Here is a 23,890-nt window from a genome sequence, read left to right on the forward strand (position 1 = left end):
TCATATTTCCATTAATGTAGAAAATGGCATCTTTGCAGTTAGTCTAAGTCAGCATCTGAGCTAGAGGTAAACTATACTAAGCAGGGGCGGACTGGCAACTATAGGGCCCACCCTGCTAAACTGAAATGAGGGCCCACTGTATAAGAACGTAAAAAATGTACTTGGCATTCTTCATATGTATTACATATAAAAGTCCATCTTCGAACCCATAAATAGTATCCCATATATTCATACAAAAGCAAAACATTAATTACAAAAAAATCTGAAGTAGGAACATTTTAATAGTAACTCATACGGTGTGTAATTGGCATTATCATTTTTTATTGTAAACACACACAATACCGAAATTGGTGCTTTCAGTTATTTATGTAGTGCTATTGTTTTTTTTATGTAATGAATTTAAACCATTTATTTAAACAAATGAATGTCACGTTTTAGGAAACCCAAAATATATACATGTGCAATAAGTAAAAACTAATCTCAAGTAGACTTTGAAACACTAAATAATTAAAGCACTGACAGAAATAATGTAAGTTTCTTTCCTCATAAATCAGTTCTAATATCAAATTGGTTGAAATTTTCTACTGAATTGCATACTGTAACCTAATATAATATAATATTAATATGAATGCCAGAAATGTATCCTCCTCTTTTCATATGAATACTTACTTTATACATCACAATTAATTTTTACATTTTACTACACTTTTATTTTAAATTGACTTTAAATAACTAAAGGGAAGTTACATTTACACGATATATACACATTGATTTGACTGACAGCGTAAGTGTTCAGCACTTTTAGAAGTTACACTAACGCTTACTGAGCCCAGTGCCGGCAGCTAGTGCTCTCAAACGGGTCAGGTCAGGCTTCATTGGGTCAGGGCTCGAGTCGAACCTCCTTGGGTCACAGGTCTGGTCAGGGCTATTCTAGCCACGGGTCGGCTCGGGTCAACTTTCTTACGCGTCGTTTCGGCTAGAACCTATTCGGGTCATGAGTCGGGTCACTCGACCCGACTCGAGAAGGATTTAGCCGAAACGGCGCATAAGAAAGTTGATCCGAGCCGACCCGTGGCTAGAGCAGCCCTGACCTAGCGTAGGTGACCTGGCCCGACCCGTGTCTCAAGCAGGCTTGACTCGACCCCTGACCCATGAAAGCCTGATCTGACCCGTTTGAAAGCACTACGCGGCAGCAAACAGTTCAGTTAATTTCGTGTTCGCCTGTTAAAGTTGTGTAATTTCAAGTAAAAATAGCCATAAAAGATAAGCTAGAATTGACTGAAATCGTCCAAAGACCTCTTGTATACATTATAATTTATAAACACCTTACAAGTAAACCTTACGTTTGAATGAATCGAGTTGCTGACTGAGACACATATGAGAAAGTAGTACTAAATGTGGTCAGTATTTCAGTGAAGTTGTAGGTGCGAAGCTCCAGGGGTTTAGGAGATACAGCTACCAGAACATCGCATGAAAGTACAGAATAGTCTTCATACAGTTGGAGGTAAAAGCTCTGTAAGACCTCTTGTAACGACAAAAGGTGAATAACAAATATATGGGTACATATTAGGACTAGGGGGAAGTCATATAGTAAGGGTATACCTGACGGCGGCCATCTTGAAATCCGTCATTTTGAATTAAGATTAAGTTTTTAAAATAGGAATAGGGTCATGTGATACATGATTTAAGGCGCAAATTTAATCAGAAGAACAATGGTGACGTTAATTTTGATTTATGCGCAATTGGTAAAAAGTTACAGGGAAATTAAATATTGTTGCAGCATATGTATTAGTCCTTTACCCCACCTTGTAAATTTTGTGTTAATGATGATAATTAAATAAGAATCAGGCGGATAAATTCTAGGTCTATGGAAAGAGTTGCCTTGATGGCGGCCATGTTCAAACCCGTCATTTTGAATCAGACAAAAGTTTTAAACAAAACGCATAACAGTGACACCTTATTAGTAGCAAATTTTACCATAAATCCAACGGTATAACCATTTTTGCTTTATCATTAACCAGCACAAAATTAAATGGGAATAGAATAATGCAATAGATGACTTCGGGCTAGAAGTTAATCAGAAATACAATGGTGGCGTTACAGTGTTAGTTTTTTCATGCTGTACTTGCACGCCATCTCGTTGTTTTTCTTGTATCCTGTTCACATCTATTTCTCGCTCGCTATTTAAAACTTTTGTCTGATTCAAAATGGCGGATTTGAACAGGGCCGCCATCAAGGCAACTCTTACCATAGACCTAATATTTATCCACCTGATTTTTAGTTAATTATTATCATTAACACAAAATTTACAAGGTGGGGTAAAGGACTAATACATATGCTGCAACAATATTTAATTTCCCTGTAACTTTTTACCAATTGCGCATAAATCAAAATTAACGTCACCATTGTTCTTCTGATTAAATTTGCGCCTTAAATAATGTATCACATGACCCTATTCCTATTTTAAAAACTTAATCTTAATTCAAAATGGCGGATTTCAAGATGGCCGCCGTCAGGTATACCCTTACTATATGACTTCCCCCTAGTCCTAATATGTACCCATATATTTGTTATTCACCTTTTGTCGTTACAAGAGGTCTTACAGAGCTTTTACCTCCAACTGTATGAAGACTATTCTGTACTTCCATGTGATGTTCTGGTAGCTGTATCTCCTAAACCCCTGGAGCTTCGCACCTACAACTTCACTGAAATACTGACCACATTTAGTACTACTTTCTCATATGTGTCTCAGTCAGCAACTCAATTCACCCAAACGTAAGGATTACTTGTTAGACAGAAAAAAAATACACTTGGCATCTTCCCTGCAGTACTCGAATGAGTCACATCACGCTCATTTGTTTCTTGGGGCTTCACAGATTCAAATAGCCTACGTTGTTTTGGGTCAGATGCAGCTTTTTGTAAATCACATATTTGTTTGTGTTCTCGCTTTTTAGCACCACTTTTATATTTTTTCTTTACAGTTATATTACAATCACTCCTATACTGACACAACCACATCTGTCTTCCACGACAAACGACACTTAACTGGTGTTCCAATAATTGAATTGCTGCTATCGGATTTGCTCTTCGATGTAATATACAAATAAAACACGAGCCGAGGGCAGCAACTTCATAGTAATTGTTTGAGGTTTGTATAAAACAATCGTTGATGGCGACTAATTTCTTTTCGCTTTACCGCACTGAAAAGAAAAACAACAACGAAGCCTGATCCGATTTCTTTCTTCGAAGCTTGGTCTGAGGACAATGCAGTTCACAAGCGTTCTGGCTCCACCTCCACTTTCCACAATAACAATATGTACGAAACTATTGTTTCTTTAAAACATCGCCAGTTGCCGGCTTGTAAAAGGACCGGAGTAGGCAATGGTATATAAATCCAATAACAGCCTGAAATCTACTATGTTTCTTATATTTAAAAAAGTAGTAATTAACGTGCTCGTTTTTAACAGCTGCTGTATCGCAAACCCCGCAATGTTTTAGGGCCTGATTGTCTCATAGATGGAACCTTTTCAAGTCGATAAACATGAAGAAGAATAAGGTCTGTTCATGAAAGTTTAACTTTACGTCTTTTTTGCGGAAGTTACCCTGCCACATTTTTTATGCTGGTAGGCTTAATTGAGCACATCTTTTTAAAATTGGTGGAGGGGCCCACCTATTTGGGGGGCCCACCCTGCATTTGCAGGGTAGCAGGGTGGGCCAGTCCGCCCCTGATACTAAGTGTATTTATGCTATTTTCCAATATCTTTATTTGGGAGATTTACAATTCCGGCAGACTTGAAATAGTTTACGTCTCCATTGGTCGTAATAAACTTTTCTATTTTCATTTCAAAATTATAGACTTTCAATTACACAAATTTATGAAATCACTAAACCAAAAACGTACTGAGTATAATGTGGGATGAAACGAAGGTTGGAAAATATAGTAATGAAATGGCTTCCGAGCTGTATAAGTTGGGAGAAAACGAACTTTCAAACAGTGACGTTGAAGTAAATACTAACACTATGGTCTGACAATTGCAAAACCGTAACATGGTTGATAGTGTATTTGTACTCCTGATTGCTCCGTAAGTTTCTTGTATTTTTAACTATAAACTAAAATAATTTGCTTAAAGCCACAGTCACTTGGAAGTTGGTTCCCAATATGCTATTAAATCTGAAACACAAAATAAAAAAAGATTGACTGGAAGTTTGCTATATTGACACTGATTAGATTGGCAAGAGCTGTTAGAAGTTTTAAAGATAAGAATCCCTTTATCATTCATAATATGGACTTGGAAGATTTCAAAAACTTTCAAGTATTATATGAATGTTGTTTAAGTTCTTTGCGTCCATGCAAGAAAGGTAGCAGTGAACATGCATCTATATCAATTATGGTTCATGTTGAAGTAGCTCAAGTGGTAGAGCGTTGGCTTCGCATTCGGGAGGTAATGGGTTCGATTCCCGCTGCCGACCATCCTAACTGTAGTTTTCCAGGGTTTCCCTCAGTTCTACCAGGCAAATGCCGGAATGGCACCTACTAAAACAAGCCCTGGCCGATACTTTCCCAAATTCTTCCCATTGTGTTGTTCTTGTTGTAAGATATCCAGTATAAAATAGGCTCTGAGCTGTATCTGATGATTGTTAAATAAATAAATAAAAACAAATAAGTTTGAAAAAATAATCTCGGAAACTTTACTTCAAGAAAAGGTTCCAGATTTTTTCTTGTATGTGCTTTAATAAAGAGACGCGACAAGTTCGTTAGTTAAATAAAAAATTTGATCATGTAGGTTTCACAAAATACATTCTTCTCATGTTATTGAAATTGGTTCCACAATTTGGCATAAGTATTTTAGAAGAATATTCCCACCACACGCAGCTAGCGTGAGTTCTATGAACTGGGTGATATTTTATCTTTTATTTCCAACTAACATCAATCTTCCGCTTTGCTGGGTTAAATTAAGAAAAATAGTAACACGTTCCATTAGTCTGTCACATTACTATTACTAAAGCTTCTGATATCGGTCGTTTTCGATGATTTTTATATATATCCCCCTCACCATCCCATGTTGCGGGGTACGGCATCGGAAGTGTCATTGTTCATCCCAGCGACCCTGAAAATTATAGATTCAACACTAATATTGGTCATTTTTAATCATTTTTAAATGTCTCTTCCCCTCCCTCTGCCTTAAGTTGCGCCATCAAAATGATATGAGAAAATCCATCTCAGGTTCGAACCTAATCTATGTTGTAAATTTGATCCAGATCAGTCGGGTGGTTCAAGAGTTATTAAGTTTTATTTATTTTTTAACTCTCCCTCCCTTTCCCCTAAGTTCTATCGTCTAAGTGAATAGATAAAAGCATCCCAGGGCCGAACCTCATCTATGTTGAAAATTTGATCGAGATCGGTTGGGTGGTTGGAGAGATTAAGAGTCATAAACATAGTCACTTTCAATTTTATAATATAGACTACACTACATTTTTCAGTAATCTGACAACTTATAGTTTGACTGATGATATTATTCAAGGTTTTCTTCAAGTATAACCAGTAAATCTATGGTAATATTTAACAGAAATAAAATTTTGTAGTAAAATATTCTAAATCATTTCAAATCACACTAGTAAAACCGTTGTTCATAAAATCAAATACAATCTTCATGAAATAAATAGAACAGAGAAAGATGAGCAAAAGTGTGTACTTTTAAAACCATGTACTATTTTGTAAGTACTTAATAAAGTTTAAAATATTTTCACATATTTTTAAAAATAGTTTTTCGCTTCTCCTGTAAACTTATGAATTTATGACTTGGTTTAGTTTATCTCTGCGGTACAGAAATGAAACAATTCATCATTCTTATTTGCTCCAGATTTTATCTCAAGCCAATTTACTGACTTGTTCCAAATGTTATTATGATTGTATGGTTTCTAAATGGTATGATGCTCCAGTTTCAGAGCGCTCAGAAGTCTCTAAATTACTTTAATTAGACATTAACAATGTGTTCCATCACGTTTTTCTCCAGAAAAATAGCACTCGTTTTACATATCACAAAGTATTAAATAGTTCTATATTATGTTACCTGCGAAATTCGTTACATCCCTTTCCATGTAAAGGAAGATACAGATGAATATTTGCAAAAGTATAAGTGCAAAATAACACGTTCGTAATATTTTCATAAGAATGGTGTGACCATGCAATACTGAAGTTGCTTGTTCTAAGTGAAAATAAGCATTAACCTGCAATAAATAAGTACAAATTCATATGAATTGCATAATAATTTTCTGATTATTATTTTAACAATGACATTATCAAACTTTTTTCTAGGTCAGAGCACAATGATTCTGTGTTTTCTCTAGTTCCGCAGCAGAACAAGGATAGCTATCAAATATTCACTAACATACACATATTCGTTAACAATCATTCACTTATTTTCACGGATGTACAACAGACCACCGTTGATTTATAAATCACGTGACGCATTTAAATTGTATTTTACATTAGGTGTAGACAGTGACATATTTAGGATATTGTTTCGGGGGGCTTTGCACAACACGTAGAAAAGCACTTATATTTTAACTTTTGAGTGCCGAGAAATTTTAATGAAGTTTTCAAATATAAGAAATTTATTTAGGGGGGCTTGAGCCCGATAGCCACCCCCTAAATACACCACTGGTTGTAGAAAATAAATATTTAAAGCGCGTAACATTAAATGTTGTTTCTAATGTGTTGTTTTCAGGGTTTGCCCAAGTAGGCCCAGCCCCCCCCCCCCAAAAAAAAAACACCTTAAGATTCTAGGTTTTTGGACGTTTTGTTAGCATATTGTTGGTACAGTCAGAAACTTTAGAACCTGGAAGTTCGATATATAAGAAATGATAGCATTTTCCAGTAGCAGAATAGTTTCACTTTATGCCTGATAGTTGGACAACCAACATACAAGGATATTCCTCCACTTGGAGGAAAAAGTATTACTATCTGAGAGCATCACTTAGATAAAGAACCACGAGATAAATCTGCAGAAATTTCATTCACGTTAAGTTCTAAGAGATAGGAATTAATGCAAAGAAAACGAAAATAATAATTCACATCATGCAAAGACGTAAAAAAAAAAAAGTATGGAAAGCGAAAGAAAAAGAGAAAAGAAGGAAAGAGTTAAAGGAAAGAGTGAAAAACAATGGAATAAATTAAATTTTAACGCTTAAGGATAAAGATCTGCGTCTTTATCCCTTCCTCCCGTGTCTGTCTTGGTTTTTTCTCCCTTTATGGGATAAATCTTTTTCAGTGTAAATCGTGAACCTCATTTACAATGTTTAATTCCTTGAAAAAATAACTCCTCACTCGGGCTGGGATTCAAACACAGATCCTTAGAACGACAGCAGCAAACGCTGTCTACTTAGCTACACAGGCCATATCAAGTATGTTCTTAAATCAGCCATTACACCGGCTATTACCAAACGTGTTGTTAAATCAGCCATTGTCTGCGAGTTACCCAAGTTCCATTTGAAGTTTGAATTTTATTTACGGCCTTTAACCAGCTATGCCTAGCAAGCCTCTTGCTTTCTTAAAAAGCATTGGCTAAATTGGCACAGATGGCGGCCCGAGATAAAACCCACATGAACCTGTTTTCGGCGTTGTATTACAACTTACCTGTTCTTACTTTCATACATCTGTAAGTAAATAAATTATATATGTGTGTATGTATCTTCGTGTCTACTGTTTCCTCGGATGTTCGCTTTCTTTGGACCCGGGTGCGCTTGAGTACATCGCCAGTTTAACCAGCCATCGGTCTATGTGGCTTGCATAGAAGAATAGCTCGCAGAGATATACTCAATCACTCCATAGCCATGGGAGAAAGAACCTTAACTCAGAAGGCCTGCCCTACAGATGTAATATCTAAATGAAGTTTTGCGCAACGGAAAAAAATATAAATAAAGAAACTCGAAAATTTTGGAAAAGAAAAATAAAAAAAACATCAGGATTCGTGACATTCACTGATGGGTTCCCCGTAACGTTTCTCTCATATCATTTTCCCTTTGATGATTCATTTATCAGATTGATAGGAAGACGCACTATTTTGATCTTGACCGAAATCATGTTTTACTATAAAAAAAATCTACTCTAATGTATCCTTTCTATATGAAATAAAACATAATTGTCAACCAGAAGCTTTTACTTGTTTCACCGAAGCTCTTCGTTATACAAACTGTTTACATTCAGTTTAGGGGCACAACGATACATCGCATTATGCTTTAAAGAACTATTTTACCGTGCATGTCACAATTCGTGACCAGACATATTAAAATATTACACGCACACAAACTCTCATAACATTCAATTTATTACATATTCTCAATATTCAATATTTTTATTAATATTCACTTATTCTCAACTATATCAAGGAATGTGCCTCTTATTCTGGCATTCATATCTTTCATTAAAAAAAATCATAAAGCATACGTTTTGGCTGTTCACAGCAGCTACTATTACCAGGCACCCTTTTCACATATTTATTTCTTGCCTACACATACAAAATACACATGAAATTACTAAATCCTTAACCTACACTAACCTAAAACACAGTCACACTACACACTCACACCAAAAAAAATTGTTTATATACCGTAAAAACGTTTTGGTTGGCAGTACAGGCAAAATTTCTTTTAATGGGAATCGAATTTGTTACTTTTAAAATGAATATTCGCACGGTGTAGAAAACCAGTTGCCCCTATCGAAAAACTTGTGACAAAACGAGCTATTGTGCTTCTTTTATCAAAGTACAGCTTCGGTTTATTTTCTAATACTTTACGGATACGTTATAGGGGAATAATTTAGTTTCCGGGGGTGGGGTATAATCAGCAACGAAACATATACAATCTATATATCAATCGATTCAGCTTGACAAAACAAATCGATCGATACCAAATTTAACTACTTCCGGTTTACTGAGCCTAATTTAGTTTCCAGGGGTGGGGTATAATCAGCAACGAAACATATACAATCTATATATCAATCGATTCAGCTTGACAAAACAAATCGATCGATACCAAATTTAACTACTTCCGGTTAACCACTTCCGGTTTACTGAGCCTAATTTAGTTTCCGGGGGTGGGGTGTAATCAACAACGAAACATATACAATCTATATATCAATCGATTCAGCTTGACAGAACAAATCGATCGATACCAAATTTAACTACTTCCGGTTTACTGAGCCTAATTTAGTTTCCGGGGCCGGGTTATGGAAATGTCAAAATTCAAAGAATCCTTTCAATAAAGTGAATACTTTCAAATATCTACCATAACATCACAAGATGTGCTAGGCATGTGTCATTTAGTTGTCTCAGCTACTTTTTAGGTACCCGACACTTGGTACATGCAGTATTCATGTTTTAAGTATGTACTTCAGTTTTAGGTACTTGTTACACCTAACTGATATTTGCGACTATGTACCACAAATGTAGCATTTATATACCTGGCTCAGTTTAGCACTGTGATAATCATTTGTTTTTATATCGTCACTTGGGACATATATCTTTCATGTTCGAGGTACTTACCTTAGGTGCATACTTTTTCAGATACTTATGACATAATTGATATCTGCAGCGACACACGAATGACAGTCAGCTCTTTACATTTGCTCATGCGCAGTAACATGCAACGGTTTCTCGCGCTTTTTGCTTCACTTTGTGTCCTAGTACACAATCGCTTAGAAAAAAGTAGCAACAAATGCATGAAATTTGGGAGATAAATGTAGAAGAAAGAAGTGACATAACTGATGAATAAAACTTAAGATGAATCTTTCATGCATATGTGAAAAGTTAATTATTTACGTAGTTAGGGTTAAAGAATTGTATTTTTTAGATGCCAACTGTCGCCGATCATTTGAAAGTGAAAATGGAAGAACCATGAAATAAAGTAAAGAGAAGCGCGTCATTTTGTTATAAAATTACATGGCGAGTGGATTTTATCTGATCCCAAATGGTTATCGTCAAATATACAAGGTTACAACAGCACCCTGATTAGCCAAATTAAAAAGACCTCAAGGATTTATTCCTCTACAAGCAACATTTTCCTCATCGACTTCGTGGCCATGTCTGAAGAGAACGCGTCTAGTAATCAAATGTTTGGCGTCTAGTAATCAAACGCCCACCCTGAGGCACATTATTTTTACTTGGTTAAAGTGTTTTTTTTAGACTCACCTTAATGTAAACATATTACGCATATAGGCGATTTAACATATTTTGGGTGAATAATTATGTGGTTCATTGATGCTTGCCGCATGGTGAACCTACTTGGAACATACTAGGTAAGTTTCCCAGGTATATATCAGGCATGTGCTTAGGGGCGGACATAGAGTGTGACTATCACTTGCCATCCATGTGGTTTCTCTCTCACAGGTACATAAGGCACATACTGGGCACATTTCCATGTACCTGAGGGAACATGATAGGCATATGCCTGCTATATAATTATGCTGTTACGGTAGGATCAATATTAACAGACCAAAACGATATCTACGAAGAAATAAGATCTCGACTGAAAGCAGGTTATTTGTGTTATTATTCAGATCAGAATCTTTTATCTTCAAGAATTCTGTCGTAGATTTTGAAGCTTAACATCTACAAAACGATAATCATCCCTGTTGTACTGTATGGTTTTGAAACTGGTAGCTTACTCTGAGAGAAGAACACAGATTGAGAGGATTGGAGAATAAAATCCCTAGGTGAATATTCGGTCCCAAGAACGACAGGAATGGGAAATGGCGGAAATTTCATAACGAGGAACTGCATAACTTATATTGTTTACCAAACATTGTTAAGGTTATGAAATCTAGGTAGCTCAAGTGGGCAGGTCATGTAGCCAGAATGGAAGAAAGTAGGAGTGGTTTGAAAGTTTTAACTGGATATCCAATTGGTGAAAGACCAATAGGAAGATCCTAGGTGAAGATAGGAGGACAATATTTAGACGGATCTCGCAAAATTGGAGTATAAAGTAGAAACTGGATCCTGTTGCCTAAGGAGAGAAGTGAATGGAGAGTTTTTGTGAATGCAGCATTCAACCTTCAGCCTCTATAGTCCATAGAGTTAGTTAGTTAGCAGGCCTTTTTGCTTAAGAACAAAACAGAAACATGAAAAAGCATTACATGAACAGAGAACATTAAGAATGTCGATGTTTTTATTTCGCTTATGTAGTTACATCTACGTGAAGTTAGCCCTTGCTTTCAAATTTCGATTCGATACAAAAATCTTTTGTTATTGATTGTTTTAAAAAAAAAAGCTCGTTTGTTTCGAAAAAATAAAGAGATATTTACAAAATAAAGTCGAGGGGGAAGGATAACTTTACACTGGCCCTGTACTTTCAAATATCGATTCGAAATCGAAGCCAATCATTTGTGTTTCGTTTGATATTGATTGTTTTGAAGAAAAAGTTAAAAAAAAAACGTAAGGGTTACAAAATACAGTTGGGGGAGCAACTTCACACAGGCCCCTCTTACTTTCAAATTTTGATTCGAAAACGAAGTCAAGAGTTGTTTTTCGTTTGTTATTGATTGTTTTGAAGTAAAAATAGTTTGTTTCGAAAAACGTAATGAGATATTTATCCAATAATCGAGGGAGTTCGGAGGCAACTTCACACTGGTCTCTCCAATACTTTCAAATTTTGCTTTAAAAGTAGAACCAATCATTTGTTTTCTGTTTCGTATTCATTCATTTGAAGAAAAAAAATATAGCTTGGTTCGAAAATAGTAGGAAGATATTTACAAAATAAAGTTGAGAAGTGACCAAATTTAGCCAGGTCCCTATACTTACAAATTTCCATTGAAAACCAAAATCAATTGTTTGATGTTCGATTGTTGATCATTTTGAAGAAAAAACCGTTTTCAAAAAACATAAAAAGTGTTTACAAAAGAAATGGGTGATGAAACTTCATACTGTAAAAAATCGTTGTTATTTCAACGACATGCCTATATGTTAACACGATTGTGTTAAAATATAACACAAACAAGTGGTTAGAACAACTCACTCTCCATTTGGAGTTGTGTGTCAAATGCCGGTAGTTGAAATGACACACATCCTGTGTGTTAAATTAACAGAAGTGTAGAATCTTCCGTGTTGTTTTCTGCGTGATTGCCAAATATGTTGGGCATGTAATTATAAAGGCTTATGAATTGAAACTACAGACAAACACAGTAGAAAGAAATACTTAAACAAATCCAGGTATACGCAAAATTTCAAAATGCAAACCGCGCGATGTGTTTTCAATTGTTTTACGTAATGTTTCTGAAAATACCCTAACAGCACAAGATGTGCTAGACATGTGCCATTTAGGTGTTCTAAATTCATCTCCCACATTTGATGCATTTATTGTTTCTTTTTCTAAGCGATTGTGTACTAGAAGCAACAAACGCATCAACTTTATTAGATGGCAACTGGTGCCGATCATTTGAAAGTGAAATGGAAGAACTATAAAATAAAGTAAATAGACAGTCATCATTTTGTTATAGAATTAGGTCTACATGGCGAGCAGATTTTATCTTATCCCGAACGGTTATCGTCGAATATACGCGGCTTAAGGGAGCAATCTGATTAGCCAAATTCAAAAGACCTCAACAACTTATCCCTCTACAAGTGACGTTTTCTTCATCGCCTTCGTGGCTAAGTCGGAAGAGCACGCGGCTAGTAATTGAAAGGTAGGTGGTTTGTGCCCTTCCCCCGCCACTGGAGTACATATTTTTTACTTGTTTAAAGTGTTTTTTTAGACTCAGCATAATGTAAACACATTACGCATATTGGCGATTTAACATATTTTGGGGGAGTAATTTTGTGGTGCATTAACGCTTACGGCATGGCTCAACACCGGCTGTGTGTTAAAGACGTAACACAACCCCTGTGTTAAACGCCAATAATGCGGCGTATGTGTTAAACTGACATCGTATAGTGGTAGTCACGCTGGAACCACTGCCGTATGTTAAACTTGAGTTGAATTAACACAACTATTTTTTACTGTGCACACTGGTAACACCTTCATATTTCGAATCAAAGCAAAAGCTAATTATTTGTTATTGGTTATTTTCAAGAGATTTTTTTTGTTTGTTTGGAATAATAAGAAGAGACTTATCTGTTGTTGATTGTTTTGAAGATAAAACTCCCTTTTTCAAAACACAAAAAAATATGTTTGAAGATATATTTGGTGGTCAACTTCACACTGGTCTTCACACTACTTTTCTGCTTTTAGACTTCGATTCAAAATTCAACCAAATTGTTTAATTTTCCTTTCTTATTGAGTGGCTTCAAGAGAAAATATTTTATTTCTAAAAAATCTTAAAGGTTATATAAAAATAAAAGTTGGGTGAGCCAATTCACAACGATCTTTCAATTTTTTTTTAATTTCAATAAAAACAATAAATAAAATAATTCCTAAATGTTGACATTGACAAGAACGTGCTCATATTGTTTAACAGTTGTACCCAAAAGATTTGTTTCTTTAAAGGCACACGACTTTCTTAGTTAAGTTTACGAGATTTATATTTATTTAAAAGCATTTCTGACAAAAAGTAAAAATGAGATAAAACACAAAAAGAAAAGGGCGAAAGAAATAAAGCTAACCGGAAGAAGTTAAAATCTCTATCGATCGATTTGCTTGGTCAAGCTGTATCGATCGATTTGTTTTGTCAAACTGAATCGATTGATATATAGATTGTATATGTTTCGTTGCTGATTATACCCCACCCCCGGAATCTAAATTAGGCTCAGTAAACCGGAAGTGGTTAACCGGAAGTATTTAAATTTGGTATCCATCGATTTGTTTTGTCAAGCTGAATCGATTGATATATAGATTGTATATGTTTCGTTGCTGATTATACCCCACCCCCGGACACTAAATTATTCCCGTCATTCCTATCTTATTTGTCTAGCTTGATTACAATAGGCAGCCAAACGATGCATAGCAAAATAAAAAAAAATCACAATAATAAAGAATACTGCATATAACCTTACACAAGATTTAGGCTTTCTTTGAATCACAGGAATTTAGATGGTCACTCTAAACGAAAATTTTACACTTGCATGTATATATTCCGTCAGTAGTTTGTTCTACCTTTTATCCCCCCGTTCCTTTCTAGATAAGCTTAAGCCGTCACATATTGTCTCAGTAATTGTATAGATCCTACGGGAAAGGAATTTACGAAGACATGGTTATATTATTATAATTCACTGAATACCATATTTGCAACTATATAACTTGGTGAATTTCGAGGTAAATAAAAGTATATCCAAATCCAGGTTACCAAGTTATTTCGATTGAAGGCACTTCAGAAATAAAGTAAAACATTACTTACAGTTTGGTGAGTTTATGCGAACAAACAATCCAATGGTTGTTCTTATGAATACCAGTTCCTATTGACGAAAAATGGAGCTTTCTTGAATATTTCAGTTTCCAGAAGAAATAAACATCACACACACATCTCTTATCAACTGTACTGAGAGTTGAACCAGTTAATATCCATTAACCATCACGGTTCTTCAAAAAATTCAGAGCCTTACTCATGTAATAATCAGCTTTTGTCCATAGTTCATGCAGAGGATAATTCACAACATTGGGCTGCTCCACTAATTCTCCTCGCTGCTCGCTCCGTTCCGTCCAAACAAATAACACAAAAAATATCGCAAATTTTACAATTGAACTCTTTTAGATCTTTAGTAGAGAAATCCGTTCTGGAGCGGCTTTCTTTACCACTTTATTCTGATAATAGCTGACGGGCAGTAACTGGGGACTGCTCTCTTGAGGCTGACGCCGTTAAAGTACAACAACAATGTGACGTAATTGTACGAGGATTGAAGATGAGCTAATTATCAGAGACTTCAAAGGAAAGCGACCAATTATAGATAATTCTGTAAATCTGTGCTACTGACGTCACACAAGACAAGATTGAAGATGATGCACCAAAACCGAGTGAATTTTGACGATTTGCTATCAAGATGGCTGAAAATCTACAGAATTTTATGAAGGATAATTTTAGAATAAAATTTTAAAGAAATTTATGGGAGAGTTTTCAGAATGTTTGGAGATAGGAAAAGCGTTCTACAGATGAAAAATAAAAGAAATAAGCAGAATTTTTAAGAAATATAGGAAATTAAGATAGAAATGAACAAAACATAGACATTAAATACGAAATAAAATCCTAAACCTATTTTAATGCACTTCCTAACTTAATTCTACCTTCTAATATTACGAGAAAAATTAAATGACAACATTACATCCTTACATATCCTACATTATATATATTATTCTACACTATTATACAGAGCGTTCAAAAAGTTTTCAACATGATAACTCCATGTTGGGAGGTATCACATCTTACCTATAATTACATCTGTTTCATTTCTGGCCTTCACTATTCACTATTAATCACTAATATTTCTTATTTTCATGCTTTTGCTCTTTCGTAAATCCGTATACATCAGCATACTATTACTGCGCAAAATTAGTAGCTTGGATCTGTTAAGAGTTGCAAACTACACACTACTCATTAATGACTAAAACAATGCTGCCAATTAAATATCTCTTCCCAAAGGGTGAGGTAAAATTTACATTGAAGTTTCACCACTCGAGGTGACGTAATGTCACGTAATATTTAGTACACTTTGCACACACACACAACTTTATTGATAAAAAAGTGATTTATCTACAGTATGAAACATAGCTGAGCGAGCGTTAGCGAGCGAAGGGGGTAGAAGCCCCGCCGGGCTACTTTTTTTCCCTTGATCTCCATGATAATACCCTCGTACATGTACTAAGTTAGTTAATAACGCAGTGGGTTTGAAACGCTGTCAGATTATGCTATATTGTCACCTCACCTCATATCACATCAATGCATGAACACATATAGTCCACAATTTAACTTATGTTTTCTTCCTCACTAATCACCCTACACCAAAACTTTGTATTTCGGGGTCGTCATCTGCAGCATTAACCCAAAGCATTTGTTCTGTAGATTAAAATCAAGAGTGAATTAATCTATACTCCTGGAAACTTACTGTTGTCAAAATATAAGTTCCGTGGGGATCCAGTGGGGATTAAAAAAGCGATTTCCTAACTCTACGAAATGGATATTCAAGGCTGTGGTCGCACCAGTAATGACATCTGGTAGCGTTGTTACGTCATACACATTGTGCCAATAAACCTTGAAACTACAAATTGTAAGTTTTGCCGTGGAAAAGTTGGTAAGGTGTCTGTGTGTTGAGTGGAGCAACGCGAAATTTGGATCTCGGCTGACACGGATTATTTATTTTCTTTCAAAATACGTTTCTATATGTTTATACTTGTTCTTAATAATTGCTTTTTTGTATTTTTTTGTAGATTATCTTAAATTAGTGGAGATTAAGTTAAGTCAGGAAGGTTAAGATACATATGTGACTGCTTTATCCCTATATGCAGTCCAGAGATGGAGTGGGTCAGTGAGTTGGTGGGTCAGTGGGTCAAGTGAGTTAACAGAACGTGACTCATTCTGACCAACCGAACCATTCTGACCCACAGATTCATTCTGACTCACCGACGCATTACGATCCACCGAGCCATTCTGCTCAGTGCTTTGTAGACAGCTTCTGAACACTGGTGAATTTGTCTACATTTTACTTTCAAAGCCTGCCTTTTTTTAAAATTCTTTCTATCGTAAAAAAGATCTTCAGGCACTTTTGAATATTGATATTTGCAATTGTAATAATAGCAATAGGAGTTATTATTTGGCTTTTGAGACGCAGCCCAAAAGTTTGACTTTTTAGAGGAGCTAACTACTGAAAAAATATTTTGAGTCATATGTAATATATGAATTATTACATAAAAGATATAATGTAAATATGAGTGCGTGATCATCACTGATAAATTGCAAAGTCAAATTAAATGACTTTAGGCAGATAGGTAGGCCCAATCCCAATTGGGAAGTTACCATATGCGCATCGCTTTCATTATAATACATATCTCAAGAGGGTGGGGGTCCGAATTTTGCGAAAAATTGAGTTTCTCACAAGCCATTCAACTTAGAAAGCCGAATTTCAGTATAATAATTCTTTATTATAAATAAACAGAACATGTCATAGAATTTTTAAAATTATCTTTTATTAAGGAGGCATTTTCTATGCATCGGAAATTGGTAGTTGACTGATTTGTAAAAATAGTCGAAAGCGATCAATTTTAGTTGAGAAACAATTATTAATTGAGAAACAAAAACTACAGTGTTTCGCATTTTATATCTACTGTTTTCTATTATACTAATTACTAAAGCTTGTGTTCATTATATGGAGCGTTCAGAACATAAGGCAATCAAGTCATAAAGTTGTGAATAAAATTGACATAAAATTTATACTGTAAGCTTAATTACATGGGAACTTTAAACGGTATCTCCAATAACTCCCTACTTTCTTGATCGGTGAGTACCAGGATTCATATGGGTATGTAGAGAACCAGTAGGCCCTGTAGGTCACGAATATGTTTGTATCAATGTCACAAAGTGAGGTGTGCACGAACAGGAGTCGAAAAACCGATCAACGGTTCCGACAGTATATTCACTTCTCGGGTCACCGTGCTCCATTCGAGAGGCTTCGTGTTTAAATCTTTGGGTCTGCCCTCATCTCCTGACTCTGCTGCGTAATTCTGTGCTGCATATTATCATGAAACCAGTCCCAATAGGATCCTCCAAACAAATAACGAAAACCGCAGAAGCACAGATTGCTTACTTGTGGGACCTCTATCTTCAGTGATCGACGGGCCCCTTGGGTATTGTGTGTATGGTGAGAAGGTGCGGACACGCTAGTTCACGAAATGTCATCTTGGAAGTTATGCCAGTGCCAGAGCTCAAAACGGGAACACACTGGTGATGGGTCTCGGCTATTTCGAACCATGCGTCAGCTGAGCTTGGTTTGGTTCAAAGCTTAGTTGTCATATGCAGCAGGCCCGCAGCTAGGAGTGTGTTATGAGGAAGGCAGAGTTGAATTTTTTCCCTGACACACAAACACAAACCAATCTTATCTGGCGCATGGAGCGAAATAGTCAACAACGCAGTGTCTGGCTGTTTTGGGACTTGGCACTGCAACAACTTCAAATGTAACATGAGAGTTTTCATATTAGGAAACTACCATGCCCACACCTTCTCCCCATACCCACAACGCCCTAGGGGCCCGTCGGTCACCGTAGATATGCGCCCCCACAAGTAAGCAATCCATGCTTCTGGGCTAGTTTCGTCATTTCTTGTGAGGGTCATTCTGGATAATGAGGCTAGTTTTATGGGTAATATGCGGCATAGAGTTACGTAACAGAATCAGGATATGAGGACAGATCTAAAGATTTAAACACGAAGCCTCTCCAGTGGCGCACTGTGATTCGAGAAGTGACTACAATGTCGGGACCATCGATCAGTTTTTCGACTTCTGTTCGAACACACTTCACTTTATGACATCGAAACCAACGTATTCGTGACCTACAGAGCCAACAAGTTCTCTGCATATCTATATCGACGGGTACTGATCGGTCAAGAAGATAGGGAGTCAACAAATGCATTGCCTGGAGATACCCTTTGTAAGGGATGTTTAATTATATGAAAAATTTTAGGTTTTTCCTTTACGTTGGTGTATTTTACCTTGATTTGACACTTTCAAATTTCATCCTATTTTGCACTGAAAAGTATCTGTGAGTCAAAAAGAAAATAATTATATATGACAATTAAATCTAAATTCATCTCAATTTGGCCCATGACAAACATTTTAGCACTGTATATCGTAAAGGTCAGACACACCAGTATTGTAACAGAGCGGCGCTTGAGCGATAGATCGTTGAAACTCAAACGCCGATTAATGCCCAGACAGCACAATGCACGTACAGTATCCGTATAGTACATGTACAATAGCACGGATGCAACATGTGCATCATCTGTATAAATGCACGCCTGTACATGTGATGCACATATACGTCACAAGTCCTATTCAACATCTTCACGTGCACAGGACATGTGCAATGCACACGTACACGTCCTGCACAAGTGATATACACCTACCACGCAGGTGATTTACAAGTAGCACGTATTTGGTTTACATGTAGTGCAAAGGTGATTTACATGTAGGACAGAGGTGATTTACACGTAGCACATAGGTGATTTACACGCAGTTTCCAGATTATTTACATGTACGACAGAGGTGATTTACACGTAGCACACAGGTGATTTACATGTAGGACAGAGATGATTTACACGTTACTCACTGGTGATTTACACGCAATACCCAGATGATGTACATGTAGGAAAGAGGGGATTTAGATGTAGCACATAGGTGATTTACATGTACGACAGAGGTGATTTACATGTAGGAAAGAGATGATTTACACGCAGTACTCAGATAACTAACATGTAGGACACAGGTGATTTCCTCATAGTGCAGAGATGATGCAAAAGCATACTCGAGATGCAACAACAACAACAAAAAAAGAGTTTATATATTTGGTGCCCAGGCAGTAACACCATCTATATCACCAAAGACATCGCCTTCAAAATATATCACATATAACTTAATAATTGTCAGTAAGAATTTTACTTTTGGAGTTTATTATTGGCAATGAGCAGAGCTTTAGGTAGTATCTTTGACATGTTTGCCAAGTAACAAATAGCGCAACATATTCTGCTGAAATCGGTTACGAAAATACTATTGTAAACCTATGAACTATCTGACATTAGTTACATCACTACAGTGCTGTCACCTGTTGATTTTGTATCCTAGCTCAGCGGACGTTATGGAGTTTTTATAATCATTCAGCTGTCATTCGTCGAAAAGTCTCTATAACACCGCCAATAGGAAAAACGACACCTACCAAAAATCAAGATTACTTTATATTGTTGACGAGAATGAGAGTAAAAGAATGAAAGTAAAAGTATACATTTGCACGGTATTATGAACGTCTTATACACACGTGCAATAGCCGTGCAAATGCACATGTGCACACAACGGCTTAAGCACCGGTAATTTAAATGTGTTTCACCCACGCAAATGCACATGTACACATGCACGGCTCAAGTACAGGTTATGTACGTGCACTGCATCCACGCAAGTGCACATGTGTACATAACGTCTACAGCACGGGTTATATACATGTATGCTTCATCCATGCAAATGCACATGTGCACATAACGGCTTAAGTACGATTTACGTACGTGCGCTGCATCCATGCAGATGCACATGTGTACATAACGGCTTAAGCACGGGTTATATAAATGTGTGCTTCATCCACGCAAATGCACATGTGTACATAACAGCTTAAGCACGGATTTTGTACATGCGCTGCATCCATGCAAATGCACATGTGTATATAATGGCTTAAGCACGGGTTATATAAATGTGCGCTTCATCCATGCAAATGCACATGTGCACATAACGGCTTAAGCACGGGTTCTGCACGTGTGCTTCATCCACGCAAATGCGCATGTGGACGTAACGGCTTAGGCACGGGTTATATAAATGTAAGCTTTATCCATGCAAATGCACATGCGCACATGCACGACTTAGTCACTGGATATGTACGTGTGCATAACCCACGCAAATGCACATGTGCACATACACGGGTTATGTATGTGTGATTCATCCACGCAAATTCACGTGTACGGCTTATGCACGGGTTATGTATGTGTTCATCATCCACACAATTGCACATGCGCACATGTACGGCTTAAGCATGGATAGTGCACATGTGTCGTACACGTACGTGTTGTCTGGGTGATAATTTCACAGCTTTGTTTTATTACAAGTGTAAACGTTTTAGTTAGTAGAGAGGAGGGCGCGGATCGTGCGCCAAAGTTGATGATGGGTTTTGTTTGGTCGGAGTTGGCCACAATGGGTCAGAGTGGTTCATTTTGTATTGTGAGTCGGAGCGGGTCACAGTAGGTGGTGGGTCAGTGGGTCATGGATCAAGTTTTCATTGATCCACGCCATCTCTGCAGTCATATATGTATATTTACACATTTGGCTCTTTCTGTCGACCATGTGCGTTACTGACCAGACCTTGGAAATGTTCTGGAAGGGATTGTGCTATGTATAACACAGAGCTTTTCCTCGAACTAATTGACCAACTCCGATGCCATATTGTTCCAATTTCGCCTATCCGCAATGTGAATACAATAGACAAATCAATATTTATAAGATTACTTTGGTGGTCTGGTAGTTAACGTTTCGGAGTCTTGAGTAAAAAGACCTGGTTGCAAGTCCTGTCTGGGGGACATTTTTTTAAATATATATTTTATATGTTCATATTTATTATTATTAATTGCTTTCTTGCATTTTACTACATTACATTAGACTAGTAATCGTGCTTTAGGATAGATTATGTAAAGTCAGATACAGTTATGTATGTTTACACTTTCGTTTCCTTCTTTCAAAATACATTCCTGCCTGTTCACATATATTATTAATAATTTATTTCTTGTACTTATTAAAAATTTATTTCATACACGCAACAGATAGAACATCCCAGAGCACTCTACACAGTAAAATGTTCTTTTTCATAGAATGTTGTTACGTTACTTCTACCCACTTAAGCCTATTACTAACTGCAGGAGACATTAGTGTTCTGAACGTAAACACGTCTGTTGTATGATTCTGATGTATCGAAGTAATGGAGAAGCGTGTTGAGGTACTCCTAGTAATAGCCTTTTTGTTGTTCTATTGACCTTGAAGGACAACAACTGCCTTTTCGTGGAGTCAGAAGTGCCCTTTAGTCCGTGATGTTGATATACAGTAGAAATGACCTATGCATTATTCTCCCGATGTAAAAGAGAAATATTTATATCAGTTTTACCTGAACACTCACAATTCTGTTAAAGCACAGAGCCCTTTCCACAACTGGTTCCGATCTGGCATAATAACACAGCTAACGGCTTGAATTATACAAAAGGATCATTGGTATGTTAGTGTTAATAATTTTTCTGGAACCGAAGACAGCTTTAACTTCCAAACTATCCTATGCATAAACGTCGAAAGTCTTATAGACCGCCTTTATCCGTGTGTCTGTCGAACGATATCAGAGCAAAGACAGTATGTGATATCGAGAAGTGGTTTTCTGCCATTGATTCAGCGTCGAAAGAATAGATTCCATTTCATCCGTTAACTCTATATTCAAGTCTATATTCAAGGAAGAAGTGGTTCAAATGAGCTCTTTCTGGTTTTAACATTTAAGACCACAGATGAGAATGGTAAGATACAGGAAGAAGCGGTTTTCTGCAAATAATTCCCTATGTAAAGGGAATAAATCTTGCCATTCACAACACTCTACCGAAATTGAGATTGCTTCAAAGTTACTGTTACTCTCTGTTCCCATACCAATTTCAACTTTTATCGTCATAGCATGAAAACTGTAATATAGCGAATAATGGTTTCTGAGAACGAGTCACCGTCACGACAAAATCATAATTGTCCAAAATACCGTAGTAAAACTGTAAGTGGTTGAAATTTACTATTACTTCCAGTTTCAATAACGATTTCCCTACAATAGAAACAGTAAATGCTTCAAGATGCAATCTTTTGCAATTAATTCTGCATCCAAATAATAATTTCTTTCCTTCCGTTAACCATCTACTTAAACCGGAATTGTTTCGATTTAGGCATTTTCGTTTTCAACGTTTGTCGCCATAGAAAGAACTAACTAACTAACTCTATGGCTTATGGAACCCGGAGGTTCAATTCCGCGTTCACAAAAGCTCTCCACTGACTTCTATCCCTAGCCAACTAGATCCAGTTTCTACTATGTATTCCTATCTCTGCGAGATCCATCTTATTATTGTCCTCCCATCTGCGCCTAGGTTTTCCTAATGGTCATTTTCCAATTGGTCTTTCAGTCACGACTTTGAAAGCGTTTCTATTTTCTTCCATCCTAGCTACATGACCTGCCCACCCAAGCCTCGTAGACTTCATGACTCTAACAATGTTTGGTAAACCATATAAATTATGTAATTCTTCGTTATGAAGTTTCCGCCATTCCCCATTCCTGTTCCTCTTGGATCCGAATATTCGTCTCAGGATCTTGTTCCCAAACACTTTCAGTCTATGTTCTTCTTTCAGTGTAAGCGACCATGTTTCGCAACCATACAGAACAACAGGTATGATTATCGTTTTATATATTTTAAGCTTCAAATTCCTTGACACAATTCGCGACAACAAGAGATTTTGAATTGAATAATAACATGAATTCCCTGCTTTTAGTCGACATTTAATTTCTTCCTGAATATGATTTTCGTCTGTTAATATTGATCCTAGATATTTGAAAGTGTCCACTTTAACAAAAGAATTATTTAATATTTTAACGCATCTATGATTTGCTGTATTACGGTCCCGACACACTTCCATGTATTTAGTTTTCTCTGCATTTACTTCTAAAGCCATATCCCTGCAAGCGTTTAATAAGATCTCTGCATTTCTTTCTTTTGTTCTCCTGTCACCCCCTATTAAATTTACATCATCAGCATATGCCGTAAACTTGTGAATGCCGTTCAACTCTAGGCCCTGGTTGATATCTTTGATTTTCCTTATAGCGCATTTTAGGACAAAGTTGAATAATAATGGTGACAAAACATCTTCTTGTTTCAGGCCATTTTCGACGTGAAAGCTTGTGGACAAAAATGTTCCTACCCGTACTTTACTTTGGGAATCATTTAAACTTATCTTAATTAATCTAATTCGTTTTCTCGGTATTCCAAGTTCTGTAAGAACGTTATATAATGTTTCTCTCCTAACATTTTCTCATGTTTCTCTCTCCGTCGTAAGCCTTTCTAAAATCAATAAATAGTTGATGTATCGGGGTATTGTATTCCCACTACAGTGATAAGCGGTTTCTGCAAACGACCTACAAGGAGAAAGCAGACTTTGGTAAGAGAACTTCG

General features: G+C 36.5%; 1 protein-coding gene across 1 annotated transcript in view; it reads right to left on the minus strand.

The window, feature by feature from the left end:
* The window catches only part of LOC145673364 (uncharacterized), a 779,808-nt gene that overhangs the window by 90,685 nt on the left and 665,233 nt on the right, over nt 1-23,890 (minus strand). The window contains exon 30 of the mRNA XM_081743004.1: nt 6,072-6,228. Coding sequence (XP_081599130.1) covers nt 6,072-6,228 — 157 coding nt within the window. The remainder of the gene's footprint in view (nt 1-6,071; nt 6,229-23,890) is intronic.

Source organism: Thermobia domestica, chromosome 16 (assembly GCF_964235325.1).
Source record: "Thermobia domestica chromosome 16, izTheDome1.hap1.1, whole genome shotgun sequence".
NCBI lineage: Eukaryota > Metazoa > Arthropoda > Insecta > Zygentoma > Lepismatidae > Thermobia > Thermobia domestica.